Source organism: Zingiber officinale, chromosome 11A, assembly GCF_018446385.1.
Source record: "Zingiber officinale cultivar Zhangliang chromosome 11A, Zo_v1.1, whole genome shotgun sequence".
Taxonomy (NCBI): domain Eukaryota; kingdom Viridiplantae; phylum Streptophyta; class Magnoliopsida; order Zingiberales; family Zingiberaceae; genus Zingiber; species Zingiber officinale.
Genome location: NC_056006.1, coordinates 69399032 through 69421320, shown reverse-complemented (window position 1 = coordinate 69421320; position 22289 = coordinate 69399032). Strand labels below are relative to the sequence as shown.

General features: G+C 36.4%; 2 protein-coding genes across 2 annotated transcripts; both read right to left on the bottom strand.

The window, feature by feature from the left end:
- Positions 1 to 13343: 13343 nt before the first annotated feature.
- On the bottom strand, positions 13344 to 16543 carry LOC122032627 (uncharacterized protein At2g27730, mitochondrial-like). The gene is made up of 3 exons (XM_042591937.1): positions 16361 to 16543; positions 14287 to 14325; positions 13344 to 13777 (listed from the first exon to the last, which is right to left on the bottom strand). The coding sequence occupies exons 1-3, from the start codon at positions 16460 to 16462 to the stop codon at positions 13568 to 13570; spliced, it is 351 nt and encodes a 116-aa protein (XP_042447871.1). The 5' UTR covers positions 16463 to 16543; the 3' UTR covers positions 13344 to 13567.
- A 528-nt stretch (positions 16544 to 17071) lies between these two features.
- Positions 17072 to 22050, bottom strand: LOC122032626 (nucleobase-ascorbate transporter 12-like). The gene is made up of 10 exons (XM_042591935.1): positions 21336 to 22050; positions 21151 to 21248; positions 20899 to 21069; positions 20160 to 20260; positions 19805 to 19940; positions 19657 to 19707; positions 19268 to 19555; positions 18130 to 18364; positions 17734 to 18020; positions 17072 to 17492 (listed from the first exon to the last, which is right to left on the bottom strand). The coding sequence occupies exons 1-10, from the start codon at positions 21841 to 21843 to the stop codon at positions 17271 to 17273; spliced, it is 2097 nt and encodes a 698-aa protein (XP_042447869.1). The 5' UTR covers positions 21844 to 22050; the 3' UTR covers positions 17072 to 17270.
- Between the last annotated feature and the right edge of the window lie 239 nt (positions 22051 to 22289).

Sequence of the window (22289 nt, the reverse complement as noted above, 5' to 3'; positions counted from 1 at the left end):
GTCTTTGGAATGTACTATATTCACTTCCGTTTCCAGAGTATATCCTTAAAATGATTTTGGTAATATTCTAAATAACTCATCAATCTACTTATTTCCATAAGAGTCCTATACCTTCCTTTTTCTACACCATTTTGTTGGGGTGTACCAGGTGCAGTTAGTTGGGATTGAATCCCTACTTTTGATAAGTGACTCCTAAATTCTCCCAAGAGGTACTTGCCACTACGATCTTACCATAGTGACTTTTACTTTAACATTTCTCCGCATCAGCCTTGTACTCTTTGAACTAATCAAAGTACTTAGTCTTGCGGTACATTAAGTAAATTTATTTGTATCTTGAATAGTTGTCTATAAAATAGACAAAATATTCAATACTACCTCTTGTCTGGATAGTCATAGGATCACACAAATCAGAATGAACCGATTTCAACATATCTTTGACTCCATACCCCTTGGACTTAAAAGCTTCTTGGTTATTTTCCTTCCAAGTAAGACTCGCAGGTTGGAAAGATTTCCACTACCAATGAACCCAAAAGGTCATCAGCTACCAATGAATCCTACTCAAGTATAACCTAGCTTTAGATGTCAAAGATATAATTGGTTCATTTCCGAAGGTTGCTTTCTCTTAAAATTAGAAGATGTGTTACTAATTTCCATTTGTTGCATTGTGGGAGTTATTGGATTATAAATTGTCAACCATCATACCAGAATAGATAACTTCCCTATTTTTCTTGATAACAACTTTGTTATCAAAATAGACACAATATCTATAATAGTTTAGAAACTGAAATCAGGATCTTTCTAAACTTGGTACGTAAAGACAATTACTTAAAATCCATATTTTATTCTTATCAAAGGATAAACATCTCCCACTACCACTTTTACAGTAGTGCCCATGTGGACGGTGATTTACCTTTCATTTAGTTGTCAGGTTTCCTGGAACCCTGCAATGAATTGCAGACATGATTAATGACATCTTGTATCTACACTCCAGGTTCTGGTAGATAACACCACTAGACATGTTTCAACTAATGAATTAAATACACCTAAATTGTTCTTAGTTCTAAGAAGACAGTCTACCTTAATGTCCAAGTCCTATTTTCAATCATTACAATTGGGACTACTAAGTCTTTTTCTATAGTATGACTACTAGGGATTGACAAACATCCTAAGAATCACAAAAATATTTGGTCAAGATCAACTCCTTAAAATCTCCATGAATTTTGTGTATACAAAATCGAAGAGGAGATTTTATTCATTAATTTTATTATCTCGTCAACTTTACTTTATGACGAATAAAATTAATAGTTGATCTGTTTTTGATCAAATATTTGGTCAAAACTCTTTGAATTTAAAATAACATTGATTCCTCAAACAATATTATTTAAATTCACCAACATCTCAAACACCGTGAATTTTGCATGCCACGTTAGTGTGGACGTATACAAATTCATCATTTGTAAGAGGAGGGTTTTACCCATTGACTATCTTGTCAATATAACTTTTTGACAAATAAAATTACCTCAAACATCATGAATCTTGTATGACACGTTAGTGTGGACGTATACAAATTCAAACATTTGTAAGAGGGGTTTATTAATTTTATTATGTTGCCAATCTAGTTTTATGACAAATCAATAGTTGGTTTCCCTTTGGTCACACAAGTGATAGTAGTGACTCCGTTGGGGAGGGTACTATTAAATGTGTCTAAGTGTATACCATTACTTGACACTAAGTCCATTAATAAGATTATGCCCCTTCCGTTGGGGAAGATCACACGCTTTTAATTAACTTCCTATAGTCATCCAAAAATGGAAGTCTGTTCTAGTGATCCACAAACAAGCTCATCCGTTATGGAGGAAGGCACTCAGAGCCAACGCGCAAACTTGTTTGCATTACATACAAATCAGTAATGGAGACCATGGGATTTACTAAAAAATCCCTCTCCCACTTAGTTATTTATAAATGAGGAATTTTAACTATCCTAGCCTACTAAATATGTAAACCAACATGCACACACAGCACAATATAAAAGCAATAAATAGAAAATCTAATTTTCAACTATTATGGCTTTTATCTCTAGTTGTCGTCCGTGTGTTGCCAACCCTAGCTGCTGCCATCTTTGGCCACCGCCACCGGGTCTAGTTGTCGCATCCATCTTGCTCCTTGTTCCGTTGCGCCTCTGGTCCTCAAAAGGTTCCACGCCTTGCAAGACTCGATCCGCGACATAAATAGAATTTTACATTTTTCGATCCTATATTTCTCGAAGGAATGTACATGTATCTAGATCAAAAAATAAAATCCTAATAAAACTAAATACAGCTCCTGCTGTATTTTATAATACAATCATACACACACAATAAAATGCCCTTGACATGTCCAAGGGTCCAATCACACACATAATAACTATAAGCCATAATAGTTAGATCCTGCATCCACAAAGTTAGCACATCCTACTATTAACCTGCCTAAATTATGTATGACATTTGCATAATTAAACTAATACCAAATACACAGAGTCAATACCCTAGCTCTGATACCAATTGTTGGTTGCTACTCGGAAAACCTAGAGGTTCCACTGTACAAAAATTTTGTACAAAGGTCTGAACCTTTTCCTAGCTACCATGTGTTCTTTTAAATTAAATTTTGGATCGCCTGTGGAACTTAACACGTTTGATCCAAAACTTAATCTATTCGTTCTTTTAGGTTTTGACTTGGGTCTCCTGCGGAACTTAACACGTTCGACCCAAATCACCTTAAGTTATTAATTCCATTAAATATTTTTTTCCATAATTGGTTCCCAGTACTGACGTGGCGAGGCACATGGCCTTCTTGGATATGGGAGCAACCACCACCGACTAGACAAAACCTTTTATGGAAAGCTAATATTTAATTTCCTAAAATAACTTTAGGTTAACCGAAAAGAACAATCAAATCACAAGGGAAAGAAAAACAAAAGAACACTATATCGAAAACAAATTCGAAACTCTAGAATCGTATGCCTCTTGTATTTAGTATTATTTCCAAAAATAACTAGTATGATGCGGAAACAAAAATTACTAGTTATACCTTTTAGAAAGACCTCTTGATCTTCTACCGTATTCCTCTTCTAACCTCGGACGTTGTGTGGGCAACGATCTTCCGAGATGAGAACCACCTAGCACCTTCTTCTTCCTTACAAGTTTCGGCCACCACCACCATGCTCCAAGGGATGCTAGAAAAGAGGCTTCTTTTCTCTCATTCTTCTCCTTCTTAGATCCGGCCACCAAAGCTATCTCCACCATGAGAAGGTTTCGGCCACACAAAGGAGAGGAAAGGGCCGGCCACACCCAAGGAGAAAAGAGAGGGAAAATAGAATAGAGTTGTTAGCCTTGAAGCCTCCTCTACCCCCTCTTTTATAATCCTTGGTCTTGGCAAATAAGGAAAATTTAATAAAAACTTTCTTAATTCTTTTGCCATTGAAAAGGAAAATTTATTTAATTAAAATAATTTTCTCTTTTCAAATTATAATGGCCGGCCACTCTTCTCCCCAAAACAAGGAGAGTTTTAATTAAAACAAAAATTAAAACTTCCTAATTTGTTTCTAGAAATTTATAAAAATTTCTCCAATAATTTTAATCCCTTCATGATTGGTTAATAAAAAGAAATTTTATAAATTAAAATCTTTCTTTTAAACATGTGGATAATTTCCAAAAAGGAAAGTTATCTCTAAAAATTAAAATCTCCTTTCAATCTACAAATAAGGAAAGATATTAAATCTTTTCTTAATCTTTTGAAGAAACTAATAAAGAATTTTTAATTTTTAAACTTTCTTTAAATCATGAATATAATTAAAAGGAAAGTTTTTACCAAAATTAAAATCAACCTTTAATCTACAAATAAGGAAAGAGATTTTAACTCTTCTCTTAATCTTTTGTAGAATCTTATAAAAGGAAGGATTTAAATTTTAAACTCTCTTTAAATTATATTATCCACATAAGAAAATTTTAAAATTAAAATTCCTTTTTATTTTAATAGGGACGACCACATGAATTCACCCATGAACATACCCATGGCGGCCCTAGCTTGGTCGGCCCCATAGGATGGGTAAGAAGGTGGGTATAGGTGGGTATAGTACTCTATAATTAAGAGGCTACGATAGGGACCGAGAGGAGGAATTGGTTTTGGTCTCCGATAAAATTAAGTGTTCGCCCCGAACACACAACTTAATTTTATCAATAATAATCATTCCACTAGAGAACTATTATTGAACTACCGCACCAATCCCAAATTACATTTTGGGCTCCTTTTTTCATGAGTGTGTCTCCCTGTGTTTAAGATAACAAATGTCCACTAATTAAGTAAGTTACTAACAACTCACTTAATTAATATCTAGCTCCAAGAGTAGTACCACTCAACTTCATCGTCATGTCGGACTAAGTCCACCTGCAGGGTTTAACATGACAATCCTTATGAGCTCCTCTTGGGGACATTCTCAACCTAGATTACTAGGGCACAGTTTCCTTGTATAATCAACAACACACACTATAAGTGATATCATTTCCCAACTTATCGGGCTTATTGATTCATCGAATTAAATCTCACTCATTGATAAATTAAAGAAATAAATATCAAATATATGTGATTGTTATTATATTAGGATTAAGAGCACACACTTCCATAATAACTGAGGTCTTTATTCCTTTATAAAGTCAGTATAAAAGGAACGACCTCAAATGGTCCTACTCAATACACTCTAAGTGTACTAGTGTAATTATATAGTTAAGATAAACTAATACCTAATTACACTACGACCTTCCAATGGTTTGTTCCTTTCCATCTTGGTCGTGAGCTACTGTTTATAATTTATAAGGAACCGATAACATGATCTTCTGTATGTGACACCACACACCATGTTATCTACAATATAAATTAATTGAGCAACTACATTTATCATAAATGTAGACATTTGACCAATGTGATTCTTATTTCTAGATAAATGTTTATACCAAAAGCTAGGCTTTTAGTATACACTCTAACATTCTTCCACCACAAGAAGTCAACCGGATCGGCAACTACGACTCAGCAAAGGAACTGTGGAAAAAGTTCCTTGAGCTGCATGAAGGAACGTCCGAAGCCAAGCTCGCAAGATGAGATTTACTTTGCAACCAGTTCACCAACCTGCGACTTAAAGAAAACGAAACAGTCGCACATCTGCACTTGAAGATTAAGGAAATCATCACCATACTTTCGAATCTTGGAGAAAAGGTAAGCAACCGAGATTTGCTAAGGTACGCACTTAATTCATTTCCTAGAAATTCAAAATGGGCATCACTAGTAGATGCCTTTTATATTTCGAAAGACTTAGAAAAAATTACATTAAAAGAATTATTTTCCACATTTGAAGTGCATGAATCAAGATGTGCAGGTACGAAGGAACCCAAGCAAAATATCACCCTCAAAGTATCGAGAGACGAACCTGAGTCAGAGACTTCCCTCGACGACGAGGAAATAGTTATGATGGTAAGACGCTTTAAGAAGTTATGTAATTATAGAAAAACTAACAATCCGCAGGGTAGAAAGAAAAGGACGATCTGCTGCTACCACTACAACGAAGAAGGGCACGTCAAGGACAACTGCCCCAAGCTAAAGAACAAGGACAAAGACAAAGACAAGAAGTATGTCCAAACAAACAAGCGCAAGGTCTTAAAGGCGACGTAGGACGATACGTCGTCTGAATCGGAAGTCGAAGCCTTCTCCGGACTTGCATTAATGGCAAGTCATTAAGACGAGGACTACGATTCAAGCTCGTCCGAAATGAGCATCGAGAGCATCAATGAAGGGGGAACTACTTTAGAAGAAAGCAGTAGTTCAGGGGGAGACACGGATAATGAGATCGACAAGGTAAGTCAGGCACGATCTCTTTCTCCTGATAAACTTTTTAAGTTTGTCCGAGACAAAGGGAGATGTTAATAGACACCTCTGTCCGAGACAGATGGAATTGGACACCTTCAATTGAGATAAAGGGAATTATTGATGGACACCTTTGTGTAAGACAAAGAGAATTGTCAATGGACTCCTTTGTCAAGGACTAAGGGAATATAAAGGATGTTTCTATCTGAGACAAAGGGAATTGGACCCCTTTTTCCGAGACAAAGGGAATTTCTAAAGAACACCACTTTCCGAGATAGAGGGAATTGAACGTGTTTGTCCGAGATAAAGGGAATTGGTGAAGGATGGCTCTGTCGAAGGCAAAGGGAATTAGATGCCTTTGTCCAAGACAAAGAGAATTGTTGATGAACACCTCCATCTGAGATAGAGGGAATTGTCAATGGCTGACTCTATTCTTAACAAAGGAAAGTTCAATAAATGCCTCTATCTGAGACAGGGGAAATTATAGATGGTCAACTCTGTCCTGACAAGGAAAAGTTGTAGGTGAAAAGTTGTAGGTGAACTACCTGGAGAACCTTTATAAATTGGAAACCTTCATATTAGAGAATGTTAAACCAATAAGATCCTATACTTTTAAGAGGAAAACATATATAATACTAAAAGTAAGAAAACTTGAGACCAAATTATGGAACATGATCTCTTCTAGGCAGTTCCTGGGATTGCCTAGTTGTCTCTGTTGCTCTCCATTCTTGGGTTGGACTCCTAGACTCAGTCAGGCAAGGATGCTTAGTATGGAACTGGTGAGTCAGTTTTGGATAAGGTCGGATCTCTTCCTATTGATGGTGTTGTACGAATTGACTAATTTCGTTAGCTAGCTTGTAACACGACTAAGTAGAATGGTCGTATACCTGATGGAAAGCCCATGAATGTACTGTCTTTTGACAAATTTTTGACTTGGACTTCTTTGGAGCATTAGATTTTCTTCTAATACCTAAATAATTTTATCCTCTTTATGGTCGAGGCATAGTCGAGGAGTGGTTTCGACACAATATTCCGAGGAGATGGAGGAGGAGCCCTCCTTTCTTGCCGAGTGTGAGGTGGTCCTAACGAATCTACATCACTTTTTTAGGCATGCTAAGCCCTTCCATATGAATATATTTTTCTCCCCGAGTTTCCTGAATTCATTACTTCATGGTGAAAAGATTCAAAGTACTCTTACGATATTCCTTACTACTAGTGAAATCATGCAGGAACATAATGATGAATTCCTCAAAAAATTGAATGAAATTGGGTGGCAATCCCCCCTGCGCCTTACGTTATCCGAGTATTGATGCAAAAGTGAGTCATTCTCAAAGTACCCCAAATGTTCCTCAAGACCATTCTGTCATATTCACTGACTTGGAGTGGTTGGAATCTACTTGGCAATTCTTCGTCTAAAATTTCTTGGGGAAAAGGGATAACATGCTTGGTTGTTTGCCTTGCCCAAGGTGTAACAAATCCTCTCTCCCCTTGATTTCTTGGAGGTGGTATGGTTGACTCTTGGGATTGTTCTTCTCGAGGAGATAATATCCTCTATGGAATCACCACAAGGGGCAAAGTCATAGTCAACTATTGACGCATATATTCCTAGATAATAGCAGCTATAAACCGATTCAACTCAAGAGTAGGTGTTCCTGACCTGAGCTATGGATTTCAACTCCCTTCTTCTGAAGTAGATCTTCTATGACTCTCATGTGTGTCGTTTATCTCTACATCTCATCTCGGAAGTGCCCAAGTGGGAGCCAAAATGTTCCAAATTGAAATCAAGAAATGGGTCAACTCCCATAGAACTTCCTTCTGTTGACTTGGGTCATATCAACTGCTGCTATATCTTCCTCTTTAATTGGGGCGTCCCTATGTAAATCGAGTTTATCCACAAAAGGTGGAACCGTCACCCTAGCAGCTCCCTAGCCCCGGTCCCACAAGATTTCAGAGGGAGTAAATCACGGTTAATGCTGGGTAGGATAGGTGATTGGGGGTCGAAGGAATTTTTGACGCAGCAGACCAGGATTTTATCCCTAAGTGTAATTGACGACCTTCGAACTATAGATCGAGTTTATGCTTTGTCAAGTGGGGGTTGATTGGACAAAACTCTGACGAATTGGCTTCTCCTTTCCTTGCTGAAAAAGAACAACAAGAGGTTAAAGAGGGTCAAGGCTCACCTTGACAAAAACCCCTCCAATGCTCAAATCAAAATTGGAAAAGAGAATGGATAAAATGAAGTGGATCTGATGAGGAGTTTGAGAATTGTTGTTATCGTACCTTCGACTGCTAGAGTGATTACCATTTATTGGGAGAGAAAGGTATTTGTTTTAGTGACGATCATGACTTTTCATTACCCAATGCCCTTTGTTTTCTGGTAGTTGCATGCCCTTTAATCCTGTCAATTGCGACTCTTCATTGCCTGCCACCATTAACTTCGAGCGATTTTGACTCTTCAGTAGACGTTGGCAACGGATGCAAACCTTGGTGTTGTCTCGAGTAGACGCACAACTCAAGCTTCAATAACCAATGTCCTTTCTATAACTACAGTTCAAGAAAAAAAAAAAAAAAAAAAAAAAAAAAAGTTAAAAGAAAACGCTTTTATGCATTGTCTATATAACTGAAAAATATTATTAAAAGTACTATTATTAAAAATCTGCTCAAAGATAATACTTAGAAAGCATTGTCATTTTTTGCAAAGACGTCTTTGCAACGCTTAAAAAACATTGTCATTTTTAACAAAGACTATTTTTTTAATAGATCAAAAATCATTATCTTTTTTAAAATATAACTTTTTAGTAAAAGATGAATCTATTTACAAAATTGTTGCCTATTATATTTACACCATGAATTACTTAATTAAACCCTTATAAATAACACCAATTATAATATCATGAAAGTACAACTGGTCAATTTTCTTACTATTAAACCAGAAATATGTCATACAATTCAAACAGAAAATATGTACACATAATCCACAAACTTTATATTCATGTTAAGTCTATACAAAACTAAAAAAAAACTTCTTGCATTGAATCTTTCTGATAATATTGCATCTTCTCGAAAAAATATAAATACCTTTCTTGGTAAAAATAAAACTTCACTTTCAACTTCTTTCCACGTTCACCTACAAGGAAGACAATTATTACATTACAATTAAAATGAAGCAGCTCACATAATCAATACATGAAATTCAATAAACAGATTTAACAAAATCAATAAACTAACAATAGATGCAACATATATATATTAAACTCAAAACAATAAGCAAGCTCACATAATTATATACTTTTTAATTAAAAATTAAACTCAATAAATAAATTAAAAATAAATGGATGTTATATGTATTTTGTAGTTGATTTCAATAAGATTGTCAGTAGTTAGGTTCTACTTGGATATATTGAATGAGGGGTTTGTCTGAATGAATTTAACATTGCAAGGTTGCGCATCTAGTCTCACATGGAGATGTGCAAAGATCATGGTGTTTGAAGGATATATAGTGTCTGAAGCAACTATAGATCAAGAAATAGAATGGATAGAAGAGATGATAGACTGGTTCCCTCATGTTGTTTCTTTTGTATAGAAAGAAACAGAAAAAAATTACAAAGAGTTCATTGTATGTAAACTGTAACTAAACCATAACTGGACCAACATGTGATAAATTTTTACCAGGCTAACTTGGAGTGGTGACAGAGTCGGCCCTAGGCCAGGGCCCCTGCCCAAGTAGCCGCCCTGGTAGCCCTAGCCCTAGCTCTCCTGATTCTTGCCCTCGCGATTCTCCTCGCCGTGTCCTCCCTCGGCGACGTCTACGAGCCCTATCTCAAAGGAGCCCTCCCTTGATGACCGCGAGATGAGCCCTCTCTGGCTCTCTCCCCGCCCTCTCGCGAACTAGGTTTTTTTCTGGCAATCTCTCACCGCGGATAACTTAATTCTTTTTCGTTTTATGTACTTTCCTTGTTTCCTATTGCTAGGGCTTCCTTGGTTTTGATTGCAATTTGGAATATCATTTTCGAGGAAATGAAGATTATTTGATCCCTATATAAATTGATTTTACTAAATAGATTAAAAGAGTTGAAATCAATTTAGTATAGTAGATTAGTCATATAATATTCTAACTAGTTTTGCTCTTACATTCTTCCCAAATTGATTTCCTTTCTTTTTAGATAAACATACACACAGATCAGGTGAAGGCTACCATTAAAGCAAAGCAAAACTAGCAAATTGATAAAGTGTGTATAGTTTCTTCTAAATTTGTTTTTTCTGCTAGATCTTTTGTTTATTATCTTGTTGAACTTAATTGTAGTTGTAAAATTTTCATAAACTGCTCTGACTTGCAAACTAGAAGTTAGCCTTTTCAAATGATAAGAACCATAATTATGTCTAACCATCAATTTTTGGCTGAATATCTAAATCTTTTGATGTTGATGTAATGTCATTTCACAGCATGCCTCACTTATTCACTAGTTGGTATTAATACAAATACCATGGTTGCTTCTTAAATCTTATTTTTATTTTCTGTTTCAATCAAGTTTTTACATGTGCCTTTGTAAACACCTTCCAGTTATAAAGGATTTGATTACATGTGCTTCGAATGCAAAAAAAAACATCCTAGGCAGTTAATTAGTGCATATTAAACTATTCTTGTCAGGTACTTGTGTAGAAATTAAATTTGTAGATCTAATTTGAACCCTTAAATTTTTATTAAATATCGGATGAATTTCTAATTTAAACCAGTGTAATTCAAGAAATTTGCAACCTCTTAAGTTATAGCAAACAGTGACTCCCCTCGTATCAAAGAACTTCAATATTTTCATAATCTTGAGCCCCCTTTGATTTACTGTAAAAAATTAACGTACTACATAAATACAATGGAATCTAATGAAATCTCAAATGTCTTCCAAAACTCATCTTTAGGGTAATTACATTGTAGATTATTAAAATTTGTTTAACTTGCCAATTAAATGTCCTAATATGGATAACTTAATTCTTTTCCTTTTTATGCACTTTCCTTATTTCCTAATGCTACGGCTTTCTTGGTTTTGATTGTAATTTGAATATCATTTTGGAGGAAATGAAGATTATTTGATCCCTGTATAAATTGATTTTACTGGAATAGATTAAAAGAGTTGAAATCCATTTAGTATCCTTATGTCCTATAATTTTCTTGGATCTGATTCTATTTCTCTCTTGATAAATGTGCAATTTAGTGATTTGTCCATTCTCACTTACTAGGAGTCACTTAAGAGATAGGTAGCACTGGTCTAGCAAGTATCTATTAATTTTTTTTCATCTTATCATTTTTTTTTGTGAGATATAAGAACTTTTTTATTGGTTTATTCTAAAAAGCCTTGGTTTCTAGTTGTTTAGTCTGTTCAGATGGATTCTTTTAGCTAGTAAATGAAATAAATAGATTAACTAAGTTTTTATATCGTTTAGCTAGTTAGATTAATGTACTTGTGTCTTTAACATTTTAGTTAAAAATCTTTTTGTTTGGTAGATGTGCAAGGGGAGCTTAACAAATGTAGAATGGCTCCAATATTAGTTCTTATCATCATACAAAGTGGTATGCCATTGCCTTTTGTTCTAGTGTACATTATCGACTTCTAGGATCAACTATGGATGCTTCACATGTAAATATTGAGTTATTGGTTCCAATGTAGGGTATTTATGGTGATCCTTTTTGCCCTAGTATTTGAAATGAGATAGTTACATAGGGAGCAGACTGTCATATATTGTTCAATGCAATGTTTTCAATTCATAAATTTTAGCTTAATTTGAGGATTCAATTTATGTTGGCAATTTAGTTACTCAAGTACTAAATCAAGAATCAGTTTGGTTGGTGCAGTATTTAAGATTCATAGATAGATTTATAGATTTGGTTTGATTTGATGATGATTTATGTTCTTCATTTGTTCTTTCGACGTGGATTTATATATTCTTCTTGGATGTTCTTGATTTTCAGTCATTTTATTTAAATGTAAACTACTTATACTTACATTGAGTGTCTAATCGTGGATCATATATGCTTTTCATAAGATTTCCCCTGTTAGGTAAAAAATTTAAAAAAAAATAGAATTTGAAAGTCAAGTAAATAAATAAATAACATTAGTTTTTTATATATATTTTAAAATTTATTGAATGTGAATAGTTTCATAAATATGTATTTTATTTTATTTTGGGATATGTTCCCTTATTCTAATTTTGAAAATAAAATTTTATAGATTAAAATAATTATTACTTATAAGCATTATGAAAATAGTATTAGATCATATGTAAATAATCACTAAATAGGGGTATCTAATTAATAATGCTGCTCTTTGATATTGCACCTTAATTAATTGAGTGCTCTATGTATTTGATGATCTAGGAGCAGTACTTGGAAGATAAAATTAAGACATAATTTATAATTTTGCATAGGAACTTTAAACAATCAGGACCGGCTATGAGGGGTGATAGTCGATTTCGATTATAAATAGGTCACCATATTCACACAACCAATTGAAACCTGTAAATTTAAAATAGCTACACATCAAATATTCAGAAGCCATCATTGAGAATGTTTACCTTTAGATAATAATTATCATGGTCAAACAGAGATGAAAAAATAACATAATTTAAAAAATTTCTAGTCATACAGACTTTGTGTAGAGTTTAAAAGGGAGATAGATTCATCAACTGACCCTAAATAGATAAGACCAATAGAGATTAATGATAATCATAATATGATATTCAGTTTGACAAAGTTTAACTTATCTTGCAACTAATTCTCTCTACCTTCTTATCAACTTATTTATGTTTCTCACTTTATCAATAACACCTTAATCTACTAGAGAATCAGGTTTTGCAATAAGTCTATCTGTTGAAATATCAGGCCGGGAACTCGGCGCCGCCGCCGCCTTGGAGATGCTGAAGCTAGCGCCGGGCAGGGAGTTGACCACAGGGTGCAGGCTGGTGTAGGTGCAGAAGTTGCTATCAACGGCGGTGACGTTTGTAGGGACAATGAAGTCAGGGCCGGCGGCAGTGGCAACATGGGAGGCGGCGAAGGAGAGAAGCAGGAAGAACAGTACCTTGTTAAGCGCCATTGCGTATCGTTCAAATACTAGACTGCGCGTTTGGGTGAAGACTTTCCGGATGATGAATTTTGCAGTTGCCTTGTAGATCAATTTAAAGATGCTGCACCTCGAATTGTTACGATATGGATGGACGAACGAGGATGAAGATTTGTGTTCTTTTGTTTGACTAAATCAATGATAGCATTTGATTGATATGACCAAGAGATAGTATAATTAAACTGAGCTTCATAGTAGAACTATGCCAACTAGTGCTAGATCATTACGAAAGCAAAATTGTGCATGCTTTATAAAAAAAAATGTAGGTGCATGTTGTGTCAAATAGAAGATTATAAATCGAAGAACAGAAGAGACACTCATTGGAATTAAGACTCAGAAGCAGCATTTTAGAAGGGGAAAAAACACAGTAATAAGCCATTCCGAAATCAACAAAGTAGCAGGCAACCCTACTTCAAATGCATGTTCAAGTGCAAGTCAAACAGGGAACGATTTATTTCCAATTGCATCTCTAAGTATATACTAGAGTAGTGCAAGTTTGATGGAAAAGTTAAGGCAAGTAATGAAACCCAATTCCCCATGGGCTCGGCCTCTTGAACCACGTTGGAGCCTCAATCAACTACTTCTTCTGTTTTACTTGGTTTCGAGAGGAGATACCAGCCCAGGCCACAAACAGCAGCAGCAGTCCCAGCAAGCACAGCATAGTTGCGGATCGGGTCGGTTGAAGTACCCGCTGTCGATGACCCTTGTGTAGCAGTGGACTTCACCTCAGTGGATGAGGGTTCTGGTTTGACTGGGGCTTCCTCTGCAGGTTTTGGGCCCTGAAAATTTAACCCATCTGAACTTTAGCAACAAAAAATGTAAATAAAAGATGTACCATTATTGTTTGTGTAATTCAACTTTTAATCACAAGAATTAGGACCATTGGTATCCAACAAGTTAGTATCTCAAATATACGATGTTGGGTACATAAATCTTTGTTGTTGAGCCCCATATAAGGTCACTCCTTGATCGTTGTTTTTTTTTTTTATTAAAAAATATCTCTTCGCATTTTGCCATTAGTATCATAGAAACAAAAAGATTGACACGTTTGACAGATTGTACACAGAACCAAGAGCATTTAACAACCTACAATTTTTAGTTTATTGAAAGAAAATTCTGCTCTAATCCTTAGTAGAAAAAATAAGAATGCAATGAAATAGTTTTAGGTGAAACGAATATTTACTAAACACGAAAACAAAAACAAACAAAAATGAGGATGGAAACATAAAATCAGAAATATTGAATTCCTTCTCGAAGAGTTACTGTAAAGAATAACATGAATACATACCTTCTGCGCAAGCTTCTCTAACTTTTCTTTCTCAATTTTCTGCAGCAAAAGGCAATCTGTTAGTATTTACTCTTGATGCATATTCTTTTGCTAAAAGAGTAATTTATGATACTGGTACTTAGTCTAAAAAGAATAAAGGTTAAATCATATGAAATCACAGTAGTAAAAAGCTTGTTTTCTGGGAAAAAGTTCGAGTTAGCCAACATAACTACTTCATGCTTTAGAACATCAAGCATGTATAGCAAGGAAAGAGGTTAAGAGAGGCAAATATTGTCCTAGGTTTCTCAATTATATTAACAATAGAATTTATCATCCGAGGAACAGCAATGATGATGTTGAAAGACTGAGATACTGAGCACAAGATTGAATCATGCAGACAGTTCCCAAAGGAACAGCCTTTCAATCACAAGATGGTGAAAAACCATTGCTGTGGCATTTAGAGAAACCATAAATCTGGGAATCAAACCATCATCATTTCAGTAATAGTCTTATGATTGGAATATAGTAGTTTCTAATTCAGTTGAACAAAGTAGGCCAAAGCCTCAAGATTTCTAAGGCTCTCCTAATCCATGAACTATGAACTTATTCCAGAAATAGCAATATTCCGATATGAATATCTGTACCATTCTTATACTTAGAAGTCATGATGTAGAGATATGGCAAACACTATCAGGTATAAGTGCAGAATTCCAGCTATGCATTTTACTTTAACCCAAAAAGTGCTTTCTATTCGGATACTATATCTTAATTGATTTGAGAGGAAGTGATAGGCATAGGGAAAAATTTGTAAATGTGTTTAAAAAACTCTATATTACTCTATAGTTAGCAATTATTTTACTGCAATATCAATGGCAAACTTACTTTAATCCAAAAAATTGCTTTATGTTCCATTTTTAAATGTGTCAAAAAAACTCTATCGTAACTGGATCATTACTGCAACATCAATAACAAAACCTGTTGTTCCATTCATGAACCATGAGCCTTGGATATAATACATGCGTACAATTTAGAAAAAAGATTGTTTTTTGTAGCACATCTAATACTATCAGACAAATAGGTAAAGACAAACCACTTCAAACCAGAGCCTTTACTTTTTATGTAACTATAACAAGCCCAACTGAAAGCATTCAGTTTCCGAAGATACTTTCACAGGATATTATAAGATGCTGTAAAGTGTATCATCCAAATGAGAATTTTACCATTGAGGCAATACTTTATACTGGTGAGTGCACTGAATCACTTTACAAAATAAATTAGCAACTTCATACACTCAAGAAATATCTCCCTCTACAAATATAATATGAGAATGATGTTGCATTTATGTTCTTTAATTGGAATGTCATGTTCTAGGGGGAAAAGAACCACCTTGAAAGTTTGTACACATGGAATATCAGAAAAGTCTGCACAAAACATTGATGTAAGGTATAGAGGGGATGCAGACACACAAAAATGACATAGATTACCAATCATAAATTAACTAAGTTTTCATTTCTCCAAAAGAACACTGATGAAAATGTATGCCATTAAAAATACCAACTTAAAATATAATGCAAGATCACCAGTATGAGAATGAAAACCTGTAACCATTGGAAAGATGAACTTGAATAAAGCTAGCAATTAGCATTAGTGGATGCTATGATGTTAATTGCAAACAATTATAACTACACAAAAAATTTATTATCCTATCCCAATCTCTCAATATTCCCGATATGACAATTTAGTATACTAATTATTCTTCCTTGTCAAAATTACTTCCCACTATTAAGGTTTCCAGACGTGCATACTTTACAGAAATCAGGACATGAAACCTAGTCTAATAGAAGATTTGCATCCATCAGAAGGTCATTCAAATGCAACTGCTCGATCACATCTGATTTGATAACACATTGACTCTACAAAGCACATGTGAACACATGCAACACAATGCATAGCCTCCCTCGTTCGCACAGGTTTAGGTATCTTAGCCACAAGTTCTTCATGCATCACTCAATCATCATCGCAGACTATCTACATCAATGTAAACAAAATGCTTCCTCCGTAAATGAACCCTAAAAATCATGATATGGGGTAGAACCTTGATGAAAACGTTCTCCGCCGCTTTCTCCTCCTCGCTGAGAACCTTCCCACCGGAGGAGAGCCTGCGGGCGACGTACCTTGCTGCGATCTTGGCGGCCATGGCGATTTCGGATCCAAATCGAAGGGTTTCTCGAGATCAAACAGCGACTCTGCACGCTCGCATCTTCTCGCTTCTATTATAAATCACTCCCACCTCCGCCCTCCACTGTCCGTATGATTTCCATCGGACGTTCGATAATGACTTAGGTTTCTTTGCCGTAGATCCTTTCATCACAAGTCATAGGTGATCTAAACGACCCGTTATCATCGCTAGCCCAGGCAGACCCGGCCCATAACGGTCCAGATTCGTCATTGCGACTGTCAAAAAAAAAAAAATCGTTATTGCTTCAATTCAAATATTAAAACATCTAAAATCATATTTTCTAAAAAACAAACCTAATGGACCTTAATTATTTAATGTATTGCTAAACATACATTATAATTTTAAGCGCTAATTTATTTTTTTTTTTTCAAATTTATAGATCCTACTCATTCGATCTTGAAAATAATTGATGATAAAAAGAGTAAGTAGTGTATGTCCATAACTAGACAATTACGATTCATGGCCATATTAGCCCACCCATCCTCAGCATAGTTGCCCCATTTTATAATCTCAACCATATTTTTTGAGAATTCACACAGTCAAAGATGAAAAAGAAAACCACAAAAATAAGTGAATGTTTTCTCACTGACACCAGCAGTCTATACACAGGGAAGTAGAAAGGTCATAGCTCGTTCTACTATACATAAAATTCACTCGTGAAATCGCTAAACCTAGAACAAGATCCAATAGTAGACTAGTAGTGGCAGAAGGAAGAATGAAGTTAAAACTGTCAATTTGGTAATGGATCTTTTCCGTCAGCAATGTGCTATAAGCCAACCCATTTCACCCATGTGAACATACGTCCGATTCTGAAAGGCAAGCCGTAGTCTTTGGTAATGGCTGGTTCCCTTTTTGCTGCCTCTGGTTCAGACCAAACATATACTCCACGTTCTTGACGGCTCCCAGGAACAGTGTTGTCAAGAATAAATGCAACAATAAATGCAATCACCATGTGAAATGAAAACAAAGTATTCAGAACATAGTTCACCTGAAATTGTCACACATATCAGTAATCAGATCTATTCTAACTTCAAACTCCAGAAAGATCCTATGAACTAGATTATCTATCACTGATTTGTCAAAGGAAATACATTCAAGAGTATAATTATGTGGGCATCATACCCCACGTAACTTCTAAGTGCTAACTTGATATTTCAAGTCTAAACACTAATATAAGGTCACATGGGTAATAATCAGCATAAACATTGTAGGAGAAGAAGAAGACATACCCCTCGAGATCTTGTATGAATAGGTCCATGAGATGCAACAGCATATGGTTGGAAGTAACTTGGAACGGATGAATTTGAAGATGGAATAAGTCCATATTGTTGGAAGTAGGCAGGTACTGATAGTGAGAGAAACAATGAGAGGCCAATTATGATATTATTCCTGGAGCTTCCAGTCTCGCTGTATCGCAGGTTTGACAAGCCCAGAGCAGCAATCATGGCCCACATACAGCAAAGAAGACCAGCCACCATGACATCTGGGATAGAAGCTATAAATCCTCCTATTTTCCCTGATCAAAAATTGGGATGGCAACAATTGCTAGATAACAGGAAGGGGAAAAAAGTAACAAGAATTCTTTCTTTTGATGTATAGCGAGGACAAATAGCATTGGTGCTTACCAACAAAAGATAACAGAATGAGAATGACAGCACCGAGCTCAATAGCTCTCCGACTACCCATTTTAGTTGTAGCAATAGTGTGAATATTCTCAGTGAGAGTGGTTGAAGCGACTCCTGTGCCCCAAAGTGCAGCCAAGACACTAGAGATGCCTTCCATACCGATACCCCTGCTAACTACTCCAGGCGTAGGGGGTCTTGAGGCCACTAACAAAGCTGATGCATGGTATGTTCCCACCTTGAGCGAGAAACAAAGAATTACACATGGGAAGCAGGAAAAAAAGGAGGCTAAGGATTTAGGCAATACAAGAAAATGCAGGGTATTTATGGATATCAATAAATGGCATGTCAGGCATGTGCGTGACAGTGACAGTTACCCAATTTCAGTAACATAGGTGTCATTTGGCCAGCTGAAATTTGGTAGAGTGGCTGTGTAACCAATTGCAAATTGTCCTACCATTATTGTTGAATGATTTAGAAGTACAATCCTACGAGTTCTAGCATTAATTTAACTTGATTGATTTTTATGTTATAACATTTCAGTATTTGATAATAAATAGTGCTTCTCACGTGAACCATCACTGGCAAATCCCGATATGCAGAAACATTTTATCATATTTTCTTTCAGAAGATAACATAGCTAAGCAACTAAGCAAGTTAGTGGAAGCCAATGTGAATCCCGGGAATGACACTTGATTTATGCTTCAACATATATTTCTTTATTATTATTTTTTTTCAAATGTTTGCAACTCATTCTCACCTACACCAGAGGGAAACATGACATTAAGGTCTGAGGCATGATAGACTGCTAGTTAACAACACTCCTGGGTCCACCAGTGCACTTTTTATTCAAGCTGTGATCCACGATTAACACATACTCGTTCAACAAAATTAAAAAAGGCTCAAGAGAAAATAATACAGTGTTTACTACAAGATGAAACCTGGACTTCCATTTTCTAGATAACAATAAACGAAATTCTAGAACATAATAGTTATGCTAGAATTTCTTTTTTTTCATACATTTATATTATTGAGTATAGCAAATTTCTCAAATTTGTTAATTATGGCATTAGTGACAACATTAACCGAATAAAAAAACTATGTGAAAATCTTCAGCTAAATAAATGGGAAGAACACTCACAGAGTCAACTGATGCAATTATAGATACCACACACATCACTAGGGTCATCCTCCAATTGAAAATAGGTGTACCCCACTGCAGTGGGTATGGAAACCTAAACCAGGGAGCAGATCTTAAGGCGTGAGATGTATCAACATGGCAGTGTTTCATTCTTGGCACATGCTTCCTGCAGTAAGCTGTGACAGTATTTGAGACAGGTACATTTGCATCACAACCTTTATAACTGTAAACTCCAAGCTCTGTGAGAAGAAAAGCAATGAGCCATGTGAACCCCAGGCCTAATGGCACCTGTAACACAATACTTCTGAAATATGATATGAAGCCAAATCCAACATACAAAATAAAAGATCTAGCCAGAGATCAAATTTTTAGATAATTCGCAAGCTTACAGCATGTATCAAGAATATACGATGGCCATATATGCGTATCTTCCGAAAATACTGTGACATGGAAGTAAAGGTAGTGTAAATTAGCATTGTAGAAACTCCAGAGGTATCATGATATTGTAGAAAATATTGAAATCTTGTCTGTACTCACTAGTGAAAATATAACAACCAGTAGTATCTGCAACATGCCAATCTCTAAGCAGGTGGCTACTTGAGTGAAACCATAAGCAAAAAACGATAGGCCAATGGATGCAATTGTTGGGGATACAACAACAGGGTTGATGAACCTGGAGAAATATCCAATTGATGCATAAAAAAACATGCTTGGAAATACAAACCAAAGAGCTTTACTAATCAAATTTAGAATGAGTGTTACATATATGACACGTGTTATTTGTTCATAAAGTATAGTATTGAGTATAGCATATTCCTCAAATTTGTTAATTATGGCATTTGTCCAAGGTAACTAATGATACGAGTGCAATATAACAAGAAAGGATCCGCACCTTAATAGCAATGATGCAAGTCCAGTATATCCCACCATTGCTTGAAATACAGAAGATGCAATTAAAGCTCCTTGTAGTTCCTTCATGATGTGCCTAAAACTCTGCAATCAATGATGGAATGTCAGAACCAAATAAGATATAAAAAGAGCAACCCGGTGTACGAAACTCTTACCAATACAGGGTCATGGCGAGGGATCGGACCATATTAGATCTATTGTATGCAACCTTACTTGCATTGTAAGAGATTATTTCTGTGCTTCGAACTCGTGACCACAAGATCACACGGCAACAACTTTACCGTTGCACCAAAGCTCCCCTTAGAACCAGATAAGATATATTGTGAAAAAAAATTTAGCGATATAGCCTTATATATAGCTTAATTGAGGTTTATGTATCTGATGCCAAAGCTGCGATAAGACATGACTTGATGGTAGTGGTGTATCGTGAAAAATTGTACAAAAATATTTTTCATTTTTCTTACTTCGTGTTCCACAAACCATTCATTTGTAATTGTGATAGTTGAAGTACATGCAAAAGTAACGATACTTAACCTTGTTCTGCAATATCCTGCTGGTTTAAGTAGAAGTAGAAACAATTTTACAGCTGTTTTTGGCGCAGAATTCAAAATACATAAACAGGAACTGACCGTTTTAACAAACTCGTTTAGTAATACATGTACTATACAAACATTAGATGTAAGGATGGAGAGAAATTTACATTAGATGGTACAGAAGCATACATTTTCTTTAAGACCCTGGAACTCTGGAGAATTGATTATTGCCAGTGCAGGTGCCAGATAAACATAGGAAGGCCCCTGCACCAGTGGCAACCTTGTTCCAAAGAATGTATGTAGCAATGTTGTCAGCCCTGAAACCAAAAGCACCGTCGATACCACAGCTGAAGTATCCTCCTGTTAGAATTAGTATTGGAACATCTAATCGAGTTCACAGCAGAAGCTTAATAAGAAGGAAAAACAAGGACGGTTTCTCACATAAGTTCCCCCCATAGCTGGAACTATAACAAGCGGGATCAGAATCAAAGAACCCAGTATGGAAAGATAGTGTTGCAGACTATAAAATATGACCGGTACTGTAGAAGATTCACGTGACAATAAAAAGAATCAATATTTCAATACGAAAATAAGCACAGGAAGGAAACTTTTTGACAGCAGCTCACCAAGACCAGGACTGTCTCTCAGCTCATAGTTAATGTGCGATTGACGCATAGCAGGCCCTTCCTCTTCCTCTAGTTGAGGCAATGTAGCAGGTTCCTCTTCTCTTCTTTCCCTCGGTCGAGTATCGAACCGTACCACATGTCCATTAGGTCCCGAACCGGCGCTTCTCCTCCTCGCCGTCTGATGACTCTGATCTACAGGCGCTGGTACAATTGCGCCTCTCTCCTTGCTCTCCTGCTCCCCCACGGAAGGTACAGGCGGCGTAGGAAGCGCTGTGGAGGAACCTTCCCGAGTTCCTGCTTCCAGATCCACCTTGCTCCCTGATTCTGTCGGCTTGGGGAGCGCAATCTGGCCAGAATCGCTAGCGTCGGACTCGCCGGAGACCGTGCCCTTAAACCCTGTCCTCCTCGCCCAGGAGAGCTGCTGCGGCGGCGGCTGTTGCGCGGCGTCGGTGGCCGGAGGCCATGGCCCCGGTCGCTGGCGACGCGGCGGATGGTCCCTGCTCGCCATCGGCTCTCCCGCCGCGTTCGACTTGGAGATCGCCGGATCTCTCCCCGCCCCTCTTCCACCTTCAGATTTCGCCCTCCTCCAACGGAGTCCTTGATCGATCTCGCAGCCGTAGCAAATGAGGAAGCCTTACACGAGCTCGTAGTCTTCAGCTCACAGCCTCACAGAGGCAAGTGGCAGCGAAGTCCAAAAACGGACGAGGGTTTTAAATATCTATTTGCCCTTCTTTAAATTACTTTCCATAACTAAAAATGCAAATTCAAACATGTACCAGGTCTTATATGCAAATTACTACTCTGAAAAGTGAAAAAAAAAATACACCTCAGAACTCTCCCCACTTTTCTCAACTCGTTATGATTTGGTGCGTACAGTGGAGCCCAACAGGGTTACGACGTTTTTACCAAGTGAGTAACATTGGGGGGTGCTGCGAAGAGCATTTTGGACCTGCT